Here is a 27,341-nt window from a genome sequence, read left to right as displayed (position 1 = left end):
ACTTGAAAGTCGACCCGGTATTACATTTTGATGCATAACTTTCATAAAAGGATTTTCGTGTGCCAGTTAGAAACAATGAAAACAAAGGTTGAGTTACTTATCTATAAATTACCTTCACATGATAGGTCGTAGTTCAATTACTTCGAACCAAACTCATAGCACCATAGGAGAATATCTAAATAGGATAAACTAACTCATAGCACCATAGGAGAATATCTAAATAGGATAAACTAACTCATAGCACCATAGGAGAATATCTAAATAGGATAATCCAACTCATATAGCACCATAGGAGAATATCTAAATAGGATAAACTAACTCATAGCACCATAGGAGAATATCTAAATAGGATAATCCAACTCATATAGCACCATAGGAGAATATATAAATAGGATAAACCAACTCATAACACCATAGGAGAATATCTAAATAGGGTAAACCAACTCATAGCACCATAGGAGAATATCTAAATAGGATAAACCAACTTATAGCACCATAGGAGAATATCTAAATAGGATAAACCAACTCATAGCACCATAGGAGAATATCTTAATAGGATAAACTAACTCATAGCACCAAAGGAAATTATCTAAATAGGATAATCCAACTCATATAGCACCATAGGAGAATATATAAATAGGATAAACCAACTCATAGCACCATAAGAGAATATCTAAATAGGATAAACTAACTCATAGCACCATAGGAGAATATCTAAATAGGATAATCCAACTCATATAGCACCATAGGAGAATATCTAAATAGGATAAACCAACTCATAGCACCATAGGAGAATATGTAAATAGGATAAAGACGAATTTTGAAAACTGAAATAAATCTCCATAAAGATTAGTCTCTGTTATTTATAGCCAAAATTTCTCTTGAATATTATTTAGAGATATTTTTGTATCCTGAGAATTGACTGGTTGTAAACCCCCGTCCCCGGGGCCATGGCAGGTCCCATAAACAAAGACGTCGGCTAATTCAGATAGCAATTTTGACATTTATTACTGGTTACAAACCAAGATTTATAACAAATTTAACAGTTAAAATCTCTAATATTACAATGGTATATGAACAATTTTATCAAAACAATACTTTTTAAAGAGGCTGCTCATAAAATTTCAATTTATGTATCAAAGACAAAGCTTGACATCTTTAAAATTTTTCTCTTTTTATGTTCAGCAAAAACTAGGTTATCTTTAGATAAGGGTTTCAAGGGACATGAAAATAGTTATTTAAGATTACTTTGACAGTCCCTTTAAATAGTCTGATTTAAGAATTAATTAAATATATTTTATTTTAAAAACTGATTTTACTAGTTTTCAAGATGATGGTTTTAAGGGTCCTGTTGTGTATCGGACATGACTCTCCATTAAAAAAAATAATGTCAAGTATCCCTGGTTCCCCTGGTATGGGGGGGGGGTGTACCTGAACGGCAAGTGGAACAATATGATGTAGGACTGTGTCTAGATCTACAATAAAGTGAATACCAAGCATACCGATGGGGAATTTCTCTCTCAAGCTCACTTTGTCCTGAAATTTATTAAATTTCTATTTTAAGAATAATTTTCAAGATTGAAAAAACTAAATATTATTTTGCTAAAACATTTTGTTGTTTCTCTTGAATATTTTCAAAATATTTTCGTCTTATCAAAAATAGATATTAACAACGTCAATCATGTCAATATATAAACTTGTATAAAATATAAAATATAAAATATGAAAATATTGAGAATAAAAAATGTTAGAGAATATATAAAGAAAGATTGTAAAAGGCAAAATTAAGTTTAAAGAGTTTTTAAGCATAAAAAGCGATTTATGCACATAAGTAGCAATATTTTTTGGGCCTTCGCATGAGAAATTACGTCACTTAAATTTGGAATTCCAACTACTCTAAACGTCATTTTACCCTAGGTTTTTGCACTATAACACGCTTTGTGTCACTTACCTTTTCTCACCATTCATTGCGTCATTTTAGCGTAGGATCTCCCAATAGATGCTTTGGGTCATCTTACCCTTATATAATCTCTTACTATATGCTTCGCATAATTTGCAAATTGATCTTGAAATTGATAGGATCTCTCACTACACTTTGCGTTTTTTTACCGTAGGATATTTCCCTATACCTTTTGCGCCATTTTACCATTGGATCACCCACTACACTTTGAGTCATTTAACCATTGGATCTCCCACCACGCGTTGCGTAATTTTACCTCAGGATCTTCCACTACGCGTTGTGTTATTTTACCTTAGGATCTCCCACTAAGCATTGCATAATTTTACCTTAGGATCTCCCACAACGCCTTGCGTCATTTTACCTTAGAATCTCCCACTAAGCGTTGTGTAATTTTACCTTAGGATCTCCCACTACGCCATTGCGTCATTTTACCTTAGAATCTCCCACTGAGCATTGCGTAATTTTACCTTAGGACCTCCTTAGGACCTTAGGGCCTTGCATTATTTTATTTTAGAATCTCCCACTACGAGTTGCGTTATTTTACCTAAGGATCACCCACTACATGTTGCGTTATTTTACCTTAGGATCACCCACTACGCATTGCGTTATTTTACCTTAGGATCTCCCACTACGCATTGCGTTATTTTACCTTAGGATCTCCCAATACGCGTTGCGTTATTTTATCTTAGGATCTCCCAATACATGTTTCGTTATTTTACCCTAGGATCTCCCACTACGTGTTTCGTTATTTTACCTAAGGATCACCCACTACATGTTGCGTTATTTTACCTTAGGATCTCCCAATACGCGTTGCGTTATTTTATCTTAGGATCTCCCAATACATGTTTCGTTATTTTACCTTAGGATCTCCCACTACGCTTTGCGTCACAATCCAGAGATAATTGCTCCCAGTTAATCCTGCAGCTGCCCCCTGACAAATAGATATGGGCGTTACATAAATTTTTCCAGGATGAGGGGGATGGATAACCTTGACACTATCCAAATTTGGCTTTTTTGTTAAAAATAAATTTGGGGACGTGAGGGGGGCACAGTGTGGTATTAAGGGGGAGGGCAGGTCCGCCAAAATGAGTTTATTCCATAAATCTCTTATTTAGATCAAATAAGTTGTTTAAATGTTATGTTTTAGTACAGAATTTCGACCGAAAATTTCATTGAAAACTCTTAATATAGAATTTTTCAACACGCTACCTGACTCGATCAAGGTTTTGGCGTGCTGCCGACGCCCCTAAATCTTTTCTATATGGCTGTTAGAATCTATTTATATTTTTAGATTGTAAGAAACCCCTATGCTTTCTTGTACTTTTGCTATAAAATATAAAATTTTCCCCCGAAATAGTTCTCTTTACAAAGACGCCATCTAAATATTTGATGGGTTTACATGATTTAATCAAGGATAAATATATGAACGGGAAAAGTAATTATAAATTAAAATTCAAAATAAAAAAATCAATCCAAGCTACAATTAAAACAATGTTTGTAAATGGAAAGATTATCAGAATATATTAATTTTTATCCATTCTCATCATGAAACATAAGGCAAATGGATTTTAAAAGGAGTATTGTGACAAAAACCCCTCTGACCCCGTAAAATACCCCACGGGGGGGGGGGGGCTAGTCAGATTTCCCTTCCACCCTGCCTGCAATAGATTTAAACATTCAAGGAACCAAGAATTTTACACCTTTATCAAGTTTTTTGTTTAGTATTTGTATCTTAAAACTTTTAAACTATCAGTTTTGCTAGATCACAGTTTACAGTGTCAAAATTTTAAATTGTACACCATCAGGTTGCCAAGAGTTATGGACTGGAAAATTGGTGCCAAAACTGAACATAGTTTCTATTTAATTGTTCAAATAAATCCCTTCTCTCTCGGCTCATCAAGATTTAGAGTGGTTTTAAATCCTACCTTCTGCATAATCAACTCGGCTTCTCTCTGAAATAACAAATATATAATTCTCGTTAAATTAAACCAAATTTTCAAAAACTATTAGAGCTGACACTTCTAGAAGTACCCCTAAGAAAATTCTAGTGGAACTTATTGATCACAGTGTGCGTGGAATCAAAACTAGATGAGATACGATGTCATAAAGTTGGACCAGTATTATCGCTAAAAATCTATCAACAAGTAATAGCAAGACAACATAAAGCAAAATATTCAGAATGGTGAATTTAAGAAAATGCATCTTTTTGAATGTCCGTATCTTGACTTTAAGTTTTTCTTTCAATTTCTGGTATCTGTCATTGCATTCCGCATTTGCAGTTTTTTGTTTTGCAAGTTTGACAACTATTTTGTAGAATTTAAGAATTTTAAAGTTGCGTGTTTTTTTGTGCCTACAACCACAACCAACATATCGTACACAAAATGTTTTTTTAAGCTTTGATGACTTTTGTACACGACAATCCACAGTAGTACATTCTAAGTCCTAAAAATCACATACACGTATAGTTAGAAGTATTTGTAAAGTTAGAGTTTGTAGATATTTGTAATATGTTTCTAAAAACAAACCCACAAAAGCTGTAATGAATATGACATTAAATAAATCTATACTGAGCATATTAAGAAAGGTATTTCAACCATCTATATTAATTTATACAAAATACAGATATCATAAGTTTTCCTAGAGGGGAGTATATTTTCTCATAAAATCATTCCCCTTCTTTGAAAATCATGCCCCCCCCCCCCCTGGAAGTTACAAGTGTTTTGTTGGGGTTTTATCAATTAGCTTAATTTGATTTTTAACGGAAAATTTTGGGAAAAAAGAAAGAATGAAAAAAAATTGCCCTCTGATGTTCAAATTTTCTTTCCCCCCCCCCCAAGATCATCAAAAGTAGAGGGGTTTGTGGCTGGGGGGGGGGGGGGGGGAAATAATAAAAATATACACCCCTGTTTTCCTGCTTTGTTATGTCTTCTCACATTATTATCTTAATATATTCCCCGGCCAAGGAGAAAAATAGAAAAACACATAACAAATATTATAATAAATATAATAAATATAATCATGAAAAGGAATGAATAAATGTAATCATTTGCTGGACGCAAGTCATGAAAAAGGGTGTATACATTTTTAATAAAGCCTTTATGTATAAACATGTGCAGTACTGGACAGTGTGTTTACCCTGTTGACAGTACACTGTATGTACAATGTACCGTGTTCTGTAGGATGAACAGTGTATGTGAATGTATACAGTGCTGTGTGTATACCTGCAGTACCTTTACACTGTACAGTACAGTATAAGTCCCTGTGTACTACACCTTATGTTTCTATGTACAACGCTGTGTATTTGCCTCTGTACTTTACAGTGCATAGTGTATGTACCTTTTGCACAGTACTGCATATTTACCTGTGTACTGTACAGTGTACGGTGTATGTACCTATGTACAGTGCAGTGTATTTACTTGCGTAATGTAAAGTGTATGAACCTTTGTACATTGCAGTGTAATTTCCTGTGTAACGTACAGTGTATGTACCTCTGTACAGTATTGTGTATTTACCTGTGTACTGCACAGTGTATGTACCCATACGTACAGTACTGTGTATTTATCTTTGTGCTGTACAGTGTATATACCTATATGTTCAGTACTGCGTATTTACCTGTGTACTGTACAGTGTAAAGTGTATGTAACTATGTACATTACAGCATATTTACCTTTATAGTCTTCAGTAAAGTGTAAAGTGTGTGTAACTACTATAATACGCTTTGTGTCACTTACCTTTTCTCACCATTCATTGCNGCACTGTACAGTGTAAAGTGTATGTAACTATGTACATTACAGCATATTTACCTTTATAGTCTTCAGTAAAGTGTAAAGTGTGTGTAACTATGTACAGTACTGCATATTTACTTGTGCACTGCACATTGTAAAGTGTATGTACCTATGTACAGTACTGCGTATTTACCTGTGTACTGTACAGTAGAAATATTCTGACTTCACTCTTAGCAAGATCCTCTACAGTATAGTTCTTAGATTCTGTTAGCTTGAAAACATCCTGGATTATAAACCTAAACCATAGATTAATAAATATATAGATTTAATAGTATAGTGTATTACAGTTCAGTGAATGCGGTACAGTGTACTGCATTACAATTTCTGTTTAGTGTACCTAATCTACAGTACCGTGTTCTGCTGTACAGTGTACAATGACTGCTACATAGTATACTACAGTAAAGTTTTCTGCTGTACAATGTACTTTAATACAATGAATACTGCAGTACGTTGTGCTGGTGTACAGTACCTGAAAGTATCTTGATATCCTGGTATTTTCTCACGAAATGTCTGCACAAAGTCATCGTGACCTTAAAAAAATCATAAAACTAAAAACAAAAACAAAAAAAAATAGTAAAAGCCAAATGCGGATTGATAAAAATTCTTGAAAAAATAAAAATGGGCTGAGAAAAAATATGTAAAAGTTAGAAGGGTAAAAAATAACTCAAAAAAGTTAATTGGAAAGAACAACTCATATCTAATAAGATAATTAGAATTTAAATGGGAAATAATAATGAACATTTCTTACAACAAAAAAATCATAAGTAAACAAATACAAATGAAAAAAATAAAATGTATTTTATTACTGTCTAACCTGAATATTCGAACATACTTTTTTGTTGCTTCCTCCCCCCCCCATGCCCCACCAGAATAAATAACCACAAATTTCTACGTGCACTTAGTGTGAGTTACGAAATAAAACTAAAATTTCCCCCTATTTTTTTCTTCAATTTTTAAAAATTATGATTTCTCTCACAATTCTTATCTAAAGTCATCTTATACCCTTCGCATTTCTCTTTTAAATTCATAAACCATTCATTTAAATTCATATTTTAATACATATGATTTCCCTCACAATTCTTATCTAAATTCCTATTACCTTTAACATTTCTCATTTAAATTCATAAACCTCTACACAATTCTCATTACATTTATAATCCCCTTTACAGTTCTCACTTTAATTTAAAATTTCCTTCACAAAATAAAGAAAGAATAAAACTTGCCATAAAATGTTTCTAAACTCAACCCCTTCAGGACAATTCAGAATTCCATTATTCCTGTCTTTACCTGCTATTCCACTATTACTGTCTTTACCTGCTATTCCACTATTTCTGTCTTTACCTGCTATTCCACTATTTCTGTCTTTACCTGCTTTTTCACTATTCCTGTCTTTACATGCTATTCCACTATTTCTGTCTTTATATGTTATTCCACTATTCCTGTCTTTACCTGCTATTCTACTATTTCTGTCTTTACATGCTATTCCACTATTCCTGTCTTTACCTGCTATTCCACTATTTCTGTCTTTACGTGCTATTCCACTATTTCTTTCTTTACGTGCTATTCAACTATTCCTTTCTTAACATATTGTTTCGCTACTCCTTTCCTTACCTGTTATTCCACTATTCCTTCCCTTACCTGTTATTCCACTTTTCCTTTCTTTACCTGCTATTCCACTATTCCGTCTTTTTCTGCTATTCCGCTATTCCTTTCTTTACCTGCTATTAGGACTGGACACTTTCCAACTTTTTCAAGCCGTTTCGATAACGGTTTTTCCAACCGTTTTTAAAATAAAATCTCAGGTAGCCGTTAGTTTTAGAGAGTTTTAGTGTTTCACATTTATTTAAAGTTACTGTTAATTAATGATCTCAATTTTATTAACAGCGTGGACGGAAAGTTTTCAGCAATTATTAAAGAATTAAAATTTTTGTTAATGGTTAGTAAAATTGTTACCGGCACAGCCCTTAACGATCTATTACAGTTTAAAGGGAATTGACGGCGCAAAGCGTTGAAAAAAAAAAATTTAAACCACAAAAACATTTAAAAAGTTCTTTTTTTTACAAGTTAAAGGTAATTTTAAGCAAAAAAACGAAATTCGTTTCGTTTTGTTTGCAACCGTTTTTTTTTCTTCAAAAACTTAGCAGTTTCGTTAACGATTTAAAAACTAACGGTTTTTGTCATTAGTTAACAGACACTTCCATTTATTTTCGAAAATCTCCGTTTTGTTAACGGAACTTTGCACAGCCCTACCTGTTATTTATTTATTTATTTATTTACCTGCTATTCCATTATTCCTTTTTTACCTGTTATTCATCTATTCCTTTCTTTGCCTGCTATTCCGCTATTCCTTTCTTTACCTGTTACTACACTACACCCTTTTTTTCCCTTAAAGTTGTTAGTTCATCGTCGAAAAATACTAACAATCCACCACCAGTTATATTCATTGTACTGTAAACAATAACGTAACTTTCCTTTTCCTTTCCTTATCCTTTTTTAGAATTGGGGGGAAATATTCCCACAACCTCTATTTTTGGATTTAGAAAATATTGCATAAATAAATAATTACTTATTTACTTATGATTGTAGATTACACATTTCGAAAAATGTATAGGCGCAGAATTTACTTACTTACCTCTTATTCCACTATTCCTTCTCTTACCTGCTATTTCTGAGGTGACAATACCGAACTGATGCCAATTATATCTAAACATTTTAATAGATTAAACTTTTTCTTTTCATTTCTTCTCTTCCCTTGTCTTCTTTCCCTTGTCTTACCACCGCTTGTTGTCTTTCCCTTGTCTTTCTAACTCTTGTCTACTTTCCCTAATCATGCTACCCCTTGTACACTTTCCCAATTGTCTAATTACCCATTGCCCCACTACCCCTAGTCTACTTTCCCTAGTCTTACTACCCCTTATATATTTTCCCTTGTCTAACTACCCATTGTCTTACTACCCCTCGTATACTTTCCCTTGTCTACTTTTCCTAGTCTTACTACCCCTTGTATACTTTCCCTAGTCTTCCTAGCCCTTGCCTACTTTCCCCTTGTCTTACTACCCCTTGTCTTACTACCCCTTGTCTTACTACCCCTTGTCTTACTATCCCTTGTCTTACTAGTCCTTGACTTATGGCCTTGTCTTGCTACCCCTTCTCTACTTTCCCTTGACTCACTACCTCTTGTCTATTTTCCCTTGTCCTCTTTCCCTAGTCTCAATGCCCCTTGTCCACTTTTGTTTGGCGTATTATCCTTTTCTTACTACCTCTTGTCTACTATTTCTTGTTTTACTACCACTTGTCTAATCATCACTTGTCTTATTATCTTTATTCTACTTGCTTGCCTTTGACTTCTTTTCCTTAAGTTTTTTCCCTTGACCTTTTTCCCTCAACTTCTTTACCTTGACTTATTTCCCTTGTCTAACTAACCCTTGTTTTTCTACCCATCGCTTTGGTACCCCTTTTCATTCTTTCCCTTTAATAATTACCAGTTGTCTAATATTCCCTTGTCTTACTACCCTCGTCCAATATTCCCTTGTCTTACTACCAGTTGTCCAATATTCCCTTGTCTTACTACCCTCGTCCAATATTCCCTTGTCTTACTACCAGTTGTCCAATATTCCCTTGTCTTACTACCAGTTATCCAATATTCCCTTGTCCTACTTACAGTTGTCCAATATTCCCTTAACTTACTACCAGTTGTCCTTCCCTTGTCTTACTACCCTCGTCCAATATTCCCTTGTCTTACTACCAGTTGTCCAATATTCCCTTGTCTTACTACCAGTTATCCAATATTCCCTTGTCTTACTGCCAGTTGTCCAATATTCCCTTGTCTTACTACCAGTTGTCCAATATTCCCTTGTCTCACTACCAGATGTCCAATATTCCCTTGTCTTACTGCCAGTCGTCCAATATTTCCTTGTCCTACTTACAGTTGTCCAATATTCCCTTAACTTACTACCAGTTGTCCAATATTCCCTTTTCTTACTACCAGTTATCCAATATTCCCTTGTCTTACTACCAGTTGTCCAATATTCCCTTGTCTTACTACCAAACGTCCAATATTTCCTTGTCCTACTTACAGTTGTCCAATATTCCCTTAACTTACTACCAGTTGTCCAATATTCCCTTGTCTCACTACAAGATGTCCAATATTCCCTTGTCTTACTACCAGTCGTCCAATATTCCCTTGTCTTACTTACAGTTGTCCAACATTCCCTTGTCTTACTACCAGTTGTCCAATATTCCCTTGTCTTACTACCAGTTATCCAATATTCCCTTGTCTCACTATCAGTTGTCAAATATTCCCTTGTCTTACTACCAGTAGTCCAATTGTCCCATGTCTTACTACCAGTTGTCCAATATTACCTTGTTTTACTTACAGTTGTTCAATTGTCTCTTGTCTTCCTACCAGTTGTCCAATATTCCCTTGTCTCATTACCAGATGTCCAATATTCCCTTGTTTTACTTACAGTTGTCCAATTGTCTCTTGTCTTCCTACCAGTCGTCCAATATTCCCATGTCTCACTACCAGATGTCCAATATTCCCTTGTCTTACTACCAGTCGTCCAATATTCCCTTGTCTTACTACCAGTTGTCCAATATTTCATTGTCTTACCACCAGTTATCCAATATTCCCTTGTCCTACTACCAGTTGTCCAATATTCCCTTGTCTTACTACCAGTTATCCAATATTCCCTTGTCCTACTACCAGTTGTCCAATATTCCCTTGTCTTACTACCAGTTATCCAATATTCCCTTGTCTTACTACCAGTTGTCCAATATTCCCTTGTCTCACTACCAGATGTCCAATATTCCCTTGTCTTACTACCAGTCGTCCAATATTCCCTTGTCTTACTTACAGATGTCCATTATTCCCTTGTCTTACTACCAGTTGTCCAATATTCCCTTGTCTTACTGCCAGTTGTCCAATATTCCCTTTGTGTTACTATCAGTTGTCAAATATTCCCTTGTCTTACGACCAGTAGTCCAATTGTCCCTTGTCTTACTACCAGTTGTCCAATATTCCCTTGTTTTACTTACAGTTGTCCAATTGTCTCTTGTCTTCCTACCAGTTGTACAATTGTCCCTTGTCTTACTACCAGTTGTCCAATTGTCCCTTGTCTTCCTACCAGTTGTAAAATTGTCTCTTGTCTTACTACCAATTGTCCAATTGTCTCTTGTCTTCCTACCAGTTGTCCAATTGTCCCTTGTCTTACTACCAGTTGTCCAATTGTCCCTTGTATTCCTATCAGTTGTCCAATTGTCCCTTGTATTCCTACCAGTTGTCCAATTGTCCCTTGTCTTACTACCAGTTGTCTACTTTCCCTTGTCTTACTAATCCTCCTACTTTCAATTGACTTATTTCTCTTGTTTTACAAACTCTTGCCTACTTTCCCTTGTCTTACTATCCCTTGTAGTACTACTCCTTTATTTATTTCCCTTATTTGGGGAAATATTCACACAACCTCTATTTTTTAAATATTCTCCTGAAACACTTAAATTTGTATATTTTTGATATATCTCATAAATAAAAAAATTACTTACTTATTTACTATCTTAAAACTCTTGTTTTACTTCCCTTACTACCCCTGGTCTTACTACCCCTTATCTTATTTCCTTTTGTTTACTTTCCTTCATCTTCTTTCCCTTGACTTCTTTCACTTGATTTATATCCCTCGTCGTACTACTCCTTGTCTTTCTACCCATCATATTGATACCCCTTGTCATTCTACCCCTTGTTTAACTACCTGACAAGAATGGAGAGCATGGCTGAAACCTGGTGTTCTATTGTTGGGGCTGAACAAATTAAAATGATTTAAAAAATTTAATTATAATTTTTGACATTTAATATAGTTAATGATTTTTCTCTTAGATTTCTATTTATTCTGAATGCTTGGAAATAATTTGATTCTAAAATATTGACGTTTCAAATTAAAACATATCAGAAGGACGTCAGAAAATATCAAAACTTAAAAACAAAAATTAAATAAATTAAAATGATGATACCAAGAAAGAATATAAGGAGGGAGGGATAATAGGATTGAGAGATAATGGGATGGAGGTATAATGTGATGGAGGGATAATAGGATGGAGGGATAATATAATGGAGGGATTATAGAATGGAGGGATACTAGGATGGAGGAGTAATAGGATGGAGGGATAATAGGATGGAGGGATTATATGATGGAGAGATAATAGGATGGAGGAGTAATATGATGGAGGAGTAATAGGATGGAGGAGTAATAGGATGGAGGAGTAATAGGATGGAGGGATAGGATGGAGGGATAATATGATGGAGGAATAATAGGATGAAGGAGTAATAGGATGGAGGAGTAAAACAATGGAGGGATAATAGGATGAAGAGATAATAGGATGGAGGTATAATAGGATGGAGAGATAATAGGGTGGAGGAGTAATAGGATGGAGGAGTAATAGGATGGAGGGATAATAGGTTGAATGAATAAATAATTAAAATGGCTTATACCTAACTGAAGTTTACCAATAGATTTCTGTCCATCTTGGAAGGTTCTCTGGAATACAGTTTAAATACATATATATATATGTGAATATATAGATTATAGATAGATAGATATATAAATAAAGATAGGGTCAGTTTCATTTGCCATAATATTTTTGCCATAAATACTTTTGTCATAATTACATTTGCCATAATACATTTGCTATAAGTAACACTTGCCTTAATTTCACTTGCCATAATTAAAATTAAATTTGGCTAGAATTAACGAACATATATTCTTTTTAAATTACAAATTAAATACAATTTTACAAATCTAATTCAGAGACAGTTCGAATTCGGGTTCGAATTCTAGCTGAGCACATTTTAACCGAACATTTCCAATATTTCACTTCTGTAAACGAAACATTGGCTACATAGGTGTAGTTGTTGCTGTCTCGAACCATTGGATTACCTTTACTTGTGGTCTCAAAGGTCACTAAAGGGTCCTCCATTGTGAGAAAATTAGGAGCTGAACTTGTTACAACTGTTTTGTTTAAAAAAAACAGAGGATTAAGCATTAATCCTGATATCCACCATTCTAAAGTTCCCAGCTCTGTTCTGTTTTAAAACAATGAGAAAACTAAAGTTGGGAATTTTCATGGTCAAATTTCCCGCATTTACAATAAAAAAGACAGATTTATAGCTTTTTTAAAAAGTAGAAAATTATGACAAGTAATTATGGAAAGTGTAATTATGGTAAGTGTAATTATGGTAAGTGTAATTATGGCAAGTGTAACTTATGGCAAGTGTAACTTATGGCAAAAGTATTTTGGCAAATGAAACTGAGCCACAGATAGATATACAGATATACAGATAAATAGATAGATAGCCAGATAATTACCAGATGATGTAACAAGGATTAGTATCCTACCTTCTCTAGTCCTGAATTATCTGGATTCCAAGCTATCACTGGTATACCAAGGTAAGCTGCTAACTGGAGAAAATACTGGGAGGAGGCAGTTGACCGACCGTACCTACCAATATAACCGGGTCAACAGGGTGTTCCAATACACATGGAAATTAAATGACGACCTGTAAATTACCTTTGTTCCATGATTTAATTTTAAAGATAAAAGAAGTTAGACCTCGTTTTGGAAAGCACATTAGACTTTCAATCTTTTCTTGGTGCACTTTCTGTCATTTATCAATTATCGGAAATCATAGACGATCTTCTAGTCGTCTCTTAATTCCCATGGTTATTGGGACACCCTGTATTTACACCATTTTGCAACTAAAGCACTTTCAAGGGACAGGGCATGGATTTAATTGTGGTTGTGGATTGCTTACTACTTTATTTTAAACAAACTTCCTTATCTATAGCACCCTTCAAATGATAGAGTACACATGCTATGTAGAGTACTCAATTCGGACCTGATAGGATCTAAAGATATTCTACATAGCACTGCTGAGAATGTACATGCTCTCATCTGAGTAATGCTGCGATGAGTAAATACATTTAAAACAATGTAGTGATATTTTAAAGAAAAGAGATTATTATGCTTCCATAAAAAAAATCATGTCATTTTAACCCATTGTCTCTGTTTCTGTCATGAAAATTATAAACTATTAGATATTTCTAATGCACAAAATATTCACGTAAAAAGCTCTAGCTACGGTTACGGACACTGTTTCCTTCTGAGACTGTGGAAAAGTTAGTGGAAATGTATAAAATGTTTTATGTTATTAAAATTTTATTCAAAGTTGTTAAAACAGCCAAAACTTTTCTTGAAATTCATTTCATTTCTTAAATTTTTAATTTTTCTTGTTTCATTTTGGAATTAATTTGTATTAAATTTTTTTGCAGGTTTCTGAAAATGCCTGAATTAAATATAATTAATCTGAAAAACTAACCCTAAAGGGACTGTAAACGTAAATTCAAGTGAACCTCCATTTATAGAGTGGCATGTCCGATTTACATTACAAACCTACCATTTTCTGAGGAAAAATGATGGAGTTATCTCTCTTTTTCTATCTTAAACTTCATTATTTTCATTTACGGTCTTTTTTACAGACTGTCGAATTCAGCCAACAGAAGAAAGAACGAAAATGGTAAGAATTTTGCAGTTTTTTCACACAGAAAAATTTTAATGTCTTCTTGTGTTCCTGGAAGTTTTATATAGTGTACATTACACTCTATAACTGGAGGGTCACTTGAAATATCGTGTACGCTGTCCTTTTCTGTTTTCATTTTATTTAACTATTTACTCCCCTCGTTAGTTTTCTTTATGCTAAAATAAAAAAGAATGCTTTGACACATTTTATCAGATAAAATTATATTAGTTTTCTCGTGTCATTGCTAGCCAGGGGATTAAAAATAGTTTGACTTTAGTGAGACACATGAAACTATGCAATAGAAGACGACATTAACGTAATAATTAATATTTTAATGTTGATACAAAGCAAATAGATTTAATGTTAACTTTAAATCTTTTTTTATTTAAATGGGTCTGTTTACACTGCGCGATTGCTATCTCTCATCTTAAAATGTAAACTTAAAGTTATATCTTGAGTCTAAAAGTCGTCTCCAAATATTTCAGACGACACTTTATGTTGTTATTTGTTTCATTATATAGTTTTACTGCATTACCTTAAAATTGTTGTATATTTAGTGTTGATTATTAAGAATAGTTATTTTAGTCTTCACTTAACAGTTTTATGAGTCTCACTTATGTTTATCATATCATCTATCAGCAAATATAATCCTTATTGGTGTTGTTTTTTCATATATCATACAATATCTAAACCAAAAATTGCCCCCTCCCCCTTTCCTAACCCGCCGCACGATAATTTAACCTTTATATAAAAACCATTTCAGATCTAATTGATTTATAATCAAAGATAACATTTAATTACTTTCCACAAATATATTTTTTATTTGATTTATTGCAAAATAAAAACCTTTTTTATACCTTTCAGTATCTGTGAGATATATAATTGCAGCACTGGAGTTTCTTATTTGGTCACACAGTAGATCTAGGATATCTAAACAAGGATATAAAGTAGTAAAATATCTAAACAAGGATATAAAGTAGTAAAATATCTAAACAAGGATATAAAGTAGTAAAATATCTAAACAAGGATATAAAGTAGTAAAATATCTAAACAAGGATATAAAGTAGTAAAATATCTAAACAAGGATATAAAGTAGTAAAATATCTAAACAAGGATATAAAGTAGTAAAATATCTAAACAAGGATATAAAGTAGTAAAATATCTAAACAAGGATATAAAGTAGTAAAATATCTAAACAAGGATATAAAGTAGTAAAATATCTAAACAAGGATATAAAGTAGTAAAATATCTAAACAAGGATATAAAGTAGTAAAATATCTAAACAAGGATATAAAGTAGTAAAATATCTAAACAAGGATATAAAGTAGTNACCTCTGGGGGGTGGAGACACAGCAACCTACCTCTGGGGGGTGGAGACACAGAAACCTACCTCTGGGGGGTGGAGACACAGCAACCACTTCATCGAAATTTATAGAATCATCTGGAGCTCGTAACTCCTGTCTTCTGCTAAACTCAAACCTAAATCAAGGAATTAATATAAAGTATTTGAACTAGCTGTATTGCTGGTTGAACTAATTCTCTTTTCAACCGTTGACCACAGATATCAGAGAATTTTTTCATTAAACCTTTCATAGTTTAATTTTACTTTAAATCTTTAATTCCAAGCACAGAGAAAAAATCAAATATCAAGAGGTGATCTATTAATCGTTTATGTGCTTATTTGATTGAATCCAAAAGCCGCCAAAGCTGTTAAAAGCCGATCAGACCTAACATTTTGTAGTAACTGACATAACCCCAGGAAATGTTTATTTCCGGTGAAAATAGAACAATGTTGCCTACACTTGTTGCTTGAAATAAAAACACGAAGTGCTCTAAAAGTCTTCTCATGAATATTTCATAAAAGCTATAGGCAACCAGAAGTTTCACTTTTTCATCCATTTTTTTCACCTGTAGCTCTCGTTGATTGCAAGCAACACATTCTGAAAAACTTTAATAATTAGCTTTTGCTTTTTTGTAGATATTAATATCAACATATAAGTTTTAAAAATAAAAATATTTACCCGGTCAAGGTTGCTAACAAGAGGCAGACATTAGGTAAAATAAAAATAGTAAAAATTTTGTTATAAAAATCAATTTTGATAAAATAGCTAGATCTATTATTCACATCAACCAAGTGGTTTTCAAACTTAACTTTTTCAGAAACAAAAGAGTAACAAGGAAAACGAGAACGATACAAGAGTAGATGAGAAAATATTTGCCTATTCACAACATTACCCTTCCAAATGTTGTCCGGGATCCTTGTTTTTCTCTCTAAAAATGTATGCATTCAAATTACGGCTAATCTATTATTATTCCATGGTTATGTGCAAGACAGGAAAGGAAATAAAAATGGGTTTTCCTTTTTTATTTTTTTTTATTTAATTGTTGGTAATCGAATATGTAACTCTATGTAAACAAAGGGTCGGCAAACTCCAGCTTTAGAATGATGTTTTTTTGGTTCGGGTTTTAATACTGTGAATATTTCAAAATTGTGTTCTGTAAAAGATAGCTTTTATGAAGCTTTGCAATACTTTTATGATGAGAAAATAAATGGGAAAAACTAATCAAAAACGATCATTTAACGCGATCATTTTTATTTCGTGTTTTAAATACATTTTCTCTTAGGGTAAAAATTTGGCATAGTGCAAGAAATGCAATCTTTAGAATAAATAACTTTGAAATTTTATAAATCTTTGTGGAACCTCTAAAAGTCCAAAAACCCTCAATTTAAAAAAACCGAACCAAGCAATGTCTCATATCTAACTGTACATATCAAACAGTTAAAATAATCTATAAAAATAAACCAAAATATTATGAAAAAGTTTGTTCTTGATGTTAGATTAATTTTGTTTACATCTTTATAATTTGTTTTTGCAGTTTCTATTACTTCTTGTTTGTTGTTCTTATATATTTGCTTTTTCTTATTTCAACTAAACTACATTCTGACAAAGAATATTGTAACAAATTTTCAAACCAGGAGCAATACTTGTAACAAATAAAAATAGTTACAAAGAATTATTTGATAATTTGAGAACCAATTTGAGAAACCGAAGATATGTTTTTCATTTTAACAGATACCATGAGAACCAAGTTTTTTAAACTCTATTTTGTGGCAATTATCTATTGTTTAAGGGAGAGACCGGCTGTATAGCTATGTAATATATTTAAACTGAGAATACAGTATTGCAGAGAAAAGCTTTAGGATTCTTTTGATACTAATAAGACATGTTTACGGTGTACCACTCCTGTATGCCGAGTCCAACAGCGCCTGATCCAATGAGGGTTCAGCCATGTGTTTGTAGTGACGTACAAGAAATTATAGTGACGTACAAGAAACTATAGTGACGTACAAGAAACTATAGTGACGTACAAGAAACGTTTTTTTTTTTAATTCTTGAATAACATGCAAACAGGTTGAAGAAAGATAATGAACTTCTATCATAGGAAATATTTTTTAAAAATTCATTCCAAANCTTTATTTAAATTGTGAAGACGACATTTTGAAGAAATTTTCAAAAAAAAAATACAGAAACAGCAAAGGTAATAGTGATAATGAAATTATCGATTCTACGGTTCTACAATGGCTTTCATTGATAATTTATTTTAAGAAAAATGTTCCTAAACAGCATATTAGTTTATAAATACACTTTTATAAATGTTTTGACAGGGTTATTTAATAATTGTAAAAAACCTTTCTTCTGCTGGCTGAAACATACTGGTGAAATATTACAAACAAACGCTCTTATAAAAGAATTGAACACCGTAAAAATGTATTATTGGTATCAACTTAATTCTAATGTTTTTCTCTAGAATACTACACTTTCAGCTTGAACATGTTACATAGCCGGTCTCTCCCTTTAAATAACGCCACATCGTACTATTGTAAATCAGGTATGGTAAGGTCTTTATGTTCGTGAAATTTTAATAATCACTACTATAATGTCCGCCTGCCTAAGACTGCTTGAAATAATCTGTAAATATCTACGTTTCCTCTCCAACCATTGGGTGTGCGGGACTATTATACCAAGTTTCAGAAATACTCTAAAATGGAAAGAGTTAAAGGGAGTGTTCAAATTATTCAAAATACCTTAAATTTTGATTTCAGGATTTCTGGGAGCCAGGAAGTCCAAACATTATTTGTTGAATAAGTGTCGTAACTATATATTTCATCATATCATTATTTACAGTTTGAAAGAACCTGTAAAATCTTTCCCTGAGATGTTTAGAAAGATGAAAATTTCCCTTTATGATAATTGAGGGACTGAAGTATGGTTTTGGTGAATTATATTGGCGTACTAAGCCTAGGGGTGTCAGAAATGATTTTTTTTGCATATTTTTAAAAACTTCTATAAAACTTCTAAAGTTTAATTTTTGATGAAACTTTTTGTTCTGGATGATTGCAAATATCTATCTAAAACTTTCTTAAACCGGCATATTTTTTCTATATTCATTTAGTTAAGAGTTTGAGTCAAAATAAGTATTAATAAATATTGCGTTATATCGAGTAGATATCCTTAAACATACCGATGTAAAACCTTTCAGAAAGTAGGAAAGATTCTGCAGAAAAAAGTTGCCAAACCAAACAGAATTTTTATTTTGAACAAATATATTTAGAACTTTTATAGAAGCTTTTCTGGGTTGCACTTTACTCTAGTTTTGCATTATTTTCATTTGTGTAAAACAGTAAAAAAGACATTCTGTTGATGGTTTAAAACTAAACAGCTGATGATTCATTGGAGGGAGGAATGGCAAAAACACCAATTTGTAATTCTAAAATCTTTTCATGATTGTGACAGGTAATACTGAGTGCTTCAGGGTACAGGGTACTACAATGTACTGCAAAGTACTGGGCTTTACTGGGGTATACTGGGGGGAGGGGGTACTGGTACCGAAGCCAAACAGAAAATTTTTTTTAATAAAAATATATAAGTAGAATTTGTGTCGAGTGTTCATTTTCCTTGTTAGATGAAAATACACCCCAAAAGTACGTGACAGAAATTTACAGTTTGAACTATAAAAACTTGGAATGATGTAGGGAAGGACAAAGATTCATATTCTCTGTTCTGTGTGCACTGTGAAGGGATTAGAAAGATAGGAAAAAGATCAGACGTACTTTTTTAAAATTCGTAAAACATACTACTTGCTAACTTTTTTTAGAGAGTTAAAGGGCCTGAACAGAATTTATGCCACAAACAATAATTATCAAATTCCTATATCTTTGTAATACAATAAAGTTAAACTACAAATTCTACGAGATTAAATAATCCAAATTTGAAATATCAAAGGTTTACACCATCAGGTTCCAAAGAGATAAGGATTAGAAAATTTGAGTTTGGGACAAAAAACTCAATTCCTTTCCAGTAAACCTTTATGCAAAAATGACAATGCCCAATTTACAACAGGTATTTATCTAATCAAAAATGTGAAAGATACAATCCTTTCTCTGACTCCAAAAGTGTTGATTTCTGTGAATTTCTCTATTGCTTCTTATAAGCAAGAAATGCGCAAGCCACTTTCGCAAAGAACCCGCAAATGAAAATGAAAAGTTTAAAGAATCAAAAACATTAATTTATAATTCATACTTGACCAGCCAAAGCTTTTAAGGGTACCGTTGTGAATCAGGCATTACCTTTACACATATAGGCTCTTTAATGCGGCTTATTTTCATATTTTAAATTTAACATTTTTAAATTCTAAATTTTCAAAGTTTAAATTTTCAAATTTTTAATTTTTAAATTTTAAAATTTAAATGTTTTGATTGATAAATAAATGAATAAGTAAAATTATTGAACAGCTCGAGGCTGTATAATTGAATTGATGTTGGACAAAATTAATTATAAATTAATTATTAATTAATTATTAAAAATTGGATATTGAAAAACTTGCCTGTGATCAAAGGTTTCTTCGCTGTAGATAATACTATGCTCTGAAGAATAGAAAAATAGATAAATAAATAAAAAAAAAAAAATATAAAAAATGAAAAATATAAAAAATGAAAAATATAGATTATCGTGAGACGTAAAACAATTTGCTTAGTCAAATTCATTTTTAAACGTGAAGTTAAAAATTTACTCAAATTGAAACAAATATTCATATGAATAGATAGATAGATAGATAGATAGATGGAAAGATAGATGGATAGATAGATATAAAGATAGATAGATAGATAGATAGATAATTTTGGACGATTTTTTAGATTTGACGGCCAACGCCTCAAACACTTAAATAACTAGTTTTTTAATATAACCCATAATATAGAGCTTGAGTGATAAATGAAAGTAGAAACTCACTTTTTTAACGATACTTATTTAGATAAACCAAAATGGAATTTTAAAAATAAGTTTTATTTTAATCTTTTTTCTTTTCCTGGTCGACGACCCCCTTTCCTGTTTCCGTAGATATCGATTCCTCCACACCCCTCTAAACAAAAGTATTAATAATAGGGAAAATACAGTGGTCCAAAGGATTGCAGGCTCTCAAGCAAAATTTTCCCAATTACTCCATGAAAATAAAAGTTAAAAACATGTGATTTAGATTTCTAAGATGTACAGTGGCCGAATTTAAAGAATTTGAGCGGCGGTTTAAATTTAAGCCGCGGCTTAAATATGGTTGGTTCCACTTAAAATTGTATCAAATGTTTCAAGATTTAAGCCGGCGCTTAATTTAAACCGGGTTTTGGCAGATTTAAACCGCGGCTCAAATTCTTTAAATTCCATCTCAGGTCTATTGTTTAAGACTAGACAAAAAAGTATAAATAAGTTCAAGCCCAAGGCGGTATGACAGTTTAAAGTCGACCCAATCTTAATAATTGATGCTACTTTTCATAGCATGTGAAACTTTTTAATTAAAAATGTAAAATTATTTTTTCTTTAGCGAGAACTAAAAGCAAAGGAATTGAGTCTTTGTCACAAACTCTGATTTTCTTATCCCCATATCTTAAGATCCCAATGTCGTAGACCTTAGATATTTCAAACTTTGGATTCTGCTAGAACAAATGTACTAAGTTTGAAATATCAAAGGTTTACACCTTGCAAATATATTGGCATTAGCAAATATGACTTTGTGAATAAGACTCAATTCCTTTATTAAACAAAGAAATTGAAAAGAATCTACAGCGTTTAGTTTAATTAACAAATTGAAAAAAAAAAAACATAGATCACAAGGGAAGGTCGATTTTCCAACTTAAATAAAAATGTCAATATGTCGAGATCAAAAGCTTTTCCGTTTCTATAAAGTCTGTGTTTCACAACGGATATTTTTTGGTTTACATTAGTGATTTAAACAAAAAAGCGTTTGAAAGAGTTTGAAATTATAAAAAAAATAGTTTTAAAATCTTTAACAAAGAACTGTTACAATTTGAGCAGTTTTACAAGAATTACAATTAAAAAATTAATTTCTAGAACTAATAAGCTTTAATTAGAAAAAATATAAATTTTTATTCTCATCGTTTTCCTATCATTAAATATATGTAAAACTTTAAACTTAAATCTTGAAAGTTTCAACAAATTTCTAAATTTTAAATCCCAGGCTTAGTATAATGTCCTTATACTGAGCTAGATGTACAGTGCACACATTGAAAATTGAAAATAAAAAAGTTTTAAAAATAAAATTGAAAAATAAAATTGTTTAATAATTTACCTAATGTAAGAAGAAAGAGAACCTTGCACCATAGCATATCAACACACAGACTGAATACAACCTTTTTTTAACATATTTATTTTTATAATTTTAATTTTACCAACATTCTATTAATAATCAGAAGATAGCAATTAGCAGCTGCTGGTTTTTTGCAATCTTTGTTTTAAAATCTCCATTTTCTTGTTCATGGTTTGTTGCGTCATCAATTATATTCGGCTGTTTTTTAAAAAGAAAGAAAATTTTCTACAGGCATCTTCTGCCAAAACTACAACATCCTTTTAAATTCACATAAAAATATTAAAAAAATAGTTGAACTTGCTATTCTAAGCTGAAATGCAGGTTTTTTTCTTAATAATCTTAAAACGGCTTACTCTAGAATATGCAAAGTTTGAGCGTTTTGGCGTAAGCCTATTTTACATTTCTGAGGAAAACCATACGGGGGGGGGGACTCAATCGTCACATAGGGTTAAAAAATAAAACCTGCAGAAAGAAATTTAAACATACCTATTATGCAAGAGAAAGTCAATTGTAGATGTAAAATATTTTTAAATTTTATGATTTCTGAAATAAAGTATAAACGTAATTTTATAACCAAATATTTAATAGAACTGAGTATTGGTGTACTTTATTAAACCAGTACATAAACAATGATATTGTACTCAATTTAACCAATAACAAAAACTGATAATGTACTCTATTAAACCAGTACATACACACTGATATTGTACTCAATTAAACCAATACATAAACACTAATACACCAACCAATACACAAGCAGTTGTATTGTACTCTATTAAACCAATACATAAACACTGATATTGTATTCTATTAAACCAATACACAAACACTGATATTTTGCTCAATTAAACAATGACACAAACACTGATATTGTACTCTATTAAACCAATACACAAGCACTTATATTGTACTCTATTAAACCAATACATAAACACTAATATTGTACTCTATTAAACCATTACACAAGCACTTATATTGTACTCTATTAAACCAATACATAAACACTGATATTGTATTCTATTAAACCAATACACAAACACTGATATTGTGCGAATTGTGCTCAATTAAACAATGACACAAACACTGATATTGTACTTAAATGTGAACATAGCAGACGAAACTCTTACAGATTACAGCTTTCTCAGAAGGTATCACTATACTAAATCAAAGAATTATTTAAAAAGAAGATATCGAATTCGTCACTGAATTCCCATGTTTATTGGGACACCCTGTACATACACATCTCAAAGAACTTACTGCCCGAGGTGTAAAAAGTAAGTTCTAGAAAATAAAGTCACAAAGTGATAAAACTCAATTTCCAGATACATTTTTATTTTAAGAACTTTTCTTCCACAGGACTTTTTTAGGGCCAAATGTTAGAACTTTATTTTCGAAAACTATTTTAACGAGAACATTTTTGGCGGTTACCGTTTATGTTTGGTTTAGTACAGATAACGTGGTAAAATTAAAATTTCCAATTTTATGAAATATTGTAAAAATACAGCAGAGTTTACTTCATGGTAAAATATATTATATTTTCAGATGATTTATGCCATACACAGTCAGAGCTGGGAACTTTTGAATGGTGGATATCGGGATTAAGGCGTAATCCACTCTTTTTCTTAATCTCCAGATTAACATAATCTTGCAAGATTATCTTAAAAGTGTATGAAAAACGATAAAATTCAAATTAATATTTAATCATTTGAGAAACTGTAGCAGCCAATCAGAGAAAAGCTGGCAACCAATGAGAGAACAGAAATATTCTCATTGTTGAAAACAATTAACGGATATCCGAGGAGAGAGAAAAAGAGTGGATTAAGGACTAAAATGAAAAGTTTCCACAGTGGATATTCGGATCAAGAAGTCAGGATTAAAGTTTATCCATTCTAAAGTTTTCAGCTCAGATCAAATAAACAATACAAAAAAACTTGATTTATCAGTTAACTCACCTCAAAATCTAATTTTTTTATCCTTATATCTTTGCAATCTAATGGTGCAAAACATTCATATTTTAAAGTATAACTTTTTGATCTCGCAGAATTTTTGGATTGGAGTTTGTTGCAAGTAATAGTTCCTTTGCGGCATGATGTAACTTTTCTGTGGATTGTATACAAGCATAAATATACCAAAAGATATAAAAGTATTTATGCTTTTTTACAACGATGCAATGATTTCTGTAAATTATTCTTCAAATATACATGTATTATCTATACATAAAAAGTAATAATCTCTGTTTGTATGACCGATCACAACTCAGGAACCCCATTAACGATTTGCTTCAAATTTTGATTGGGGAACTCTATATAACCACAGGAATGTTCTTAGCTAGGTTAACTATTATAAAGAACACTTGCAATTTATAAAGCAAAAAAGAAATTCAACGTTTTAAAAAAATCAGTTTCGTTTTCGTTTTCAACCGTCAATTTTGATTTCAAAACGGCTAATCCGTTTCGTTAACGATTTAAAAATTAACGGTTTTTGCCGTTCGTTAACGGATTCTTACGTTTATGTTCGAAAACCTCCGTTTCGTTAACGGAACTTTGTCCAGCCCTAGCAATACCTATAGCTATGAAAGGAAAGGGCAAAATCGAGCTTAGGCTTTAATTTTGATGCTAAATAACATGCTAAGCCTTAAAAACGTTCTGATTACCTAATGTTCACACTTAAAACGTGCTGATAACTTGTTGTTTTGCTGATAAAAACGTGTAAACCAAAGATATGTTAGATTAAGAATAATTTAGAATAAGATTCAAGATTAAAGTATTAATAAAGGGATCAGTATATATGTTTATACTAGAAAGGGATTTATATTTAAAGCACAATTATTAGATGGAACACATTTTCTCAAGGTTTCAACTCAATCTGAGATTTACCTGAAAATACCGTGCTTTTGCATATTAAAAGGACTGTAAGCGTAATATTGCAATATCCGACTCACAACTCTGTACCTTTCGAAGGTATGAGTGCTATTAACCTTAACACCTGATTATTTTTAATTGGATGACTTTCGCATTTCTATTGCAGGGAAAGTATCAACATTAAACTCCTTTAAACCTAGAAAATCGAAAAAATCTCCACATTACTACTCAGATTCTTAAAGGGGGTGTCGTGAAATATGAAAGAGGGTATAATATAGTCTTACGTCCAAAAATATTCGATGGAGATTGCTACTAAACTTACTTCTATATGTTGCGTTAAGGAGAAAAATGTTAAAAACGACTCACACCGCCGAAGAACGTAGCATTACAAAAAATTTCAATATTCAAATCGGATCGTAAAAAAATCTATTTAATTCCATGCAAAACATTCAGATATTGCAATTTATAATCATCGATTTTTTTCGACGCATTCGTATATTGTTGATATTTAATAACATTTTTTCTTGTTTCATATTGGATGTACTTTAAAAGACGATTTTTTTTGGTCGCTAGAGGTGTCGTTGGATTCTTTTCCACGTGGAACCCCAGAAAAATTGAGAGCAAAGACACCTAGCGTCCAAATAATCCTCGTTTAAAGTATATTGTAATATTGTATATTGTTTAAAGTAAATGAGACAAGTAGATAAACAATATTAGGAAGTATCAACTATAAACTATTGCGTCGATTACGATCCAAGTTGAATGTTGCAACTTTCTGAACTTTTATAGACGCTACGTTCTTCGGTATGAGTCACTTTTAACAATTTTCTCCTTATAGACGCAACAGATAGAAGTAGGATTAGTAGCAATCATCATTGAATATTTTTCGACGTAAGCACCCTCTTTCATTTTTCGCGAACACTCCCTCTAAGATTACCGTTCTGACTCGGACATTGCTTGGAGATTACCTTGAAATTACGCATACAGTCCCTTTTAACATATCATTAACTAAACTGCACTGTAGGATCTTTTAACATATCATTAACTAAACTTTACTTATGCAAGGAAAGTTATTTCAGAGGTGTACGCATTTTTTGTACTGCAGTGTACTGTCTTTGGGCGGAAAAGTAAACACAAGACGGATATCACAGCCTGACATGGAATCAATTTTCACAAAAATAATCTATGAAATATTCTGGTCTATAGGAAACTATTATGTGAACTTTCAAAAGTATCGAAATTAAATGCTTTTAACAACCTCAGTGTTTGTTTGGTGAGTGTTAAGAAAATACCGCACTTTGTTTACTATAACCTTTTTACTTGAAAAAATCTTCTTAGAAATCAAAACTTAATAAGAAAAGTCGTCAACATGTATAATTATAAACGCTGATCCCTTTATAAGAAATTTAAAACATTTTGGTCTTCTTAAAAGCTCTTAAATAAAGTTAGTCATGATTAAATAAAAATAAGATTTCAATCTTACGCGCAATTTATTTTAAGTTCACGTGAAGAATATTAAAAAAGTGCATTTTCGTTTCATTTAATATCAGACTGGGGCGTCTTTTTTATTTGTCACGTTAATGGGACTGTAGCAAAGCTTAATTTCAAGTGACAATATTCACGCAAGGTACTCTTTAAAGTTTTTTTTTCAATCAAGTATAAATAGTATATCCATGTTTATAGTTTTATAAACTGATTATTTTGTGTAAAAGTGATTTGAAAATTGAACAGAGTCAAACACTTTTCAATTTGATGATATATTCCACAATCACATTAACTTCAGGGTCACTTAAAAAGGTAGTTTTCGCGAAAAATGAAAGGGGGTATAGGTTTACGGCAAAAAATAAGCGCTTTTATCGCAGCGTCTACAAGGAGAAAATTGCTGAAAACGACTCACACCGAAGAACTTAGTCATTGATTATTTTTCGAAGCATTCGTATAAAGTTAATATTTCATATTTTTTTTGATTTAAAAAAAAATATATTTTGCTGGCGCTGAATTTTCGAACATTCCTAGAATATATGAAAATTTCGTCTTTTTAAAAATCTTCGAAACAGGAATAAGTGTTTTCAAAAGAAACATCCTGATCATAAAAAATGAAATATCAATTATGTACAAATGCTTCGAAAAATAATCGATGTTTGTAATATCTGAATGATTTGTTTGGAAATAAATTCTTTGTTTTAAGATCTGAGTTGAATGTTGGAACTTTCTGAATTTGCATGAACGCTACGTTCTTCAGTATAAGTCGTTTTCAACAATTTTCTCCTTATTGACGCAACAGATAAAAGTAATATTAGTAGTGATCAAATGCGATTATTTTTCGCCGTAAGCTTATACCCCTTTCATTTTTCGCGAACACTCCCTTTAAAATTACGCTTATAGTCTACAGCTTGTAGTCAGAGATTCTATTAGTTGGAATAACTATTCCATAAACTTTATTTTTTATACACATGTCGTGCCAAGACGTGGAATGAGAATGTTTATTTTCTATTGATATTGATTACATAAAA

The 27,341-nt window shown here is 31.9% G+C and overlaps 1 protein-coding gene across 1 annotated transcript; it reads right to left on the bottom strand.

Annotated features, from left to right (window-relative positions):
* Window positions 1–133: 133 nt before the first annotated feature.
* LOC111715864 (glutamate receptor ionotropic, NMDA 2B) lies at window positions 134–22,512 on the bottom strand. Its single transcript, XM_023491260.1, has 19 exons — window positions 22,454–22,512; window positions 21,950–21,999; window positions 20,678–20,731; window positions 20,198–20,237; window positions 18,263–18,352; window positions 16,333–16,345; window positions 16,220–16,251; window positions 15,702–15,790; window positions 15,169–15,241; window positions 13,131–13,233; window positions 12,227–12,272; window positions 11,490–11,538; window positions 8,405–8,448; window positions 6,215–6,275; window positions 5,879–5,981; window positions 3,886–3,912; window positions 2,820–2,891; window positions 1,432–1,536; window positions 134–175 (listed from the first exon to the last, which is right to left on the bottom strand). Exons 2-19 carry the CDS (start codon window positions 21,984–21,986, stop codon window positions 134–136), a joined length of 1,080 nt encoding a protein of 359 aa, XP_023347028.1. The 5' UTR covers window positions 21,987–21,999; window positions 22,454–22,512.
* Between the last annotated feature and the right edge of the window lie 4,829 nt (window positions 22,513–27,341).

Source organism: Eurytemora carolleeae, unplaced genomic scaffold, assembly GCF_000591075.1.
Source record: "Eurytemora carolleeae unplaced genomic scaffold, Eaff_2.0 scaffold1885, whole genome shotgun sequence".
In the NCBI taxonomy this organism is placed as follows: Eukaryota; Metazoa; Arthropoda; class Copepoda; order Calanoida; family Temoridae; genus Eurytemora; species Eurytemora carolleeae.
The sequence above is the reverse complement of the archived record's forward strand: the minus strand, read 5'-3'. Positions and strand labels throughout refer to the sequence as shown.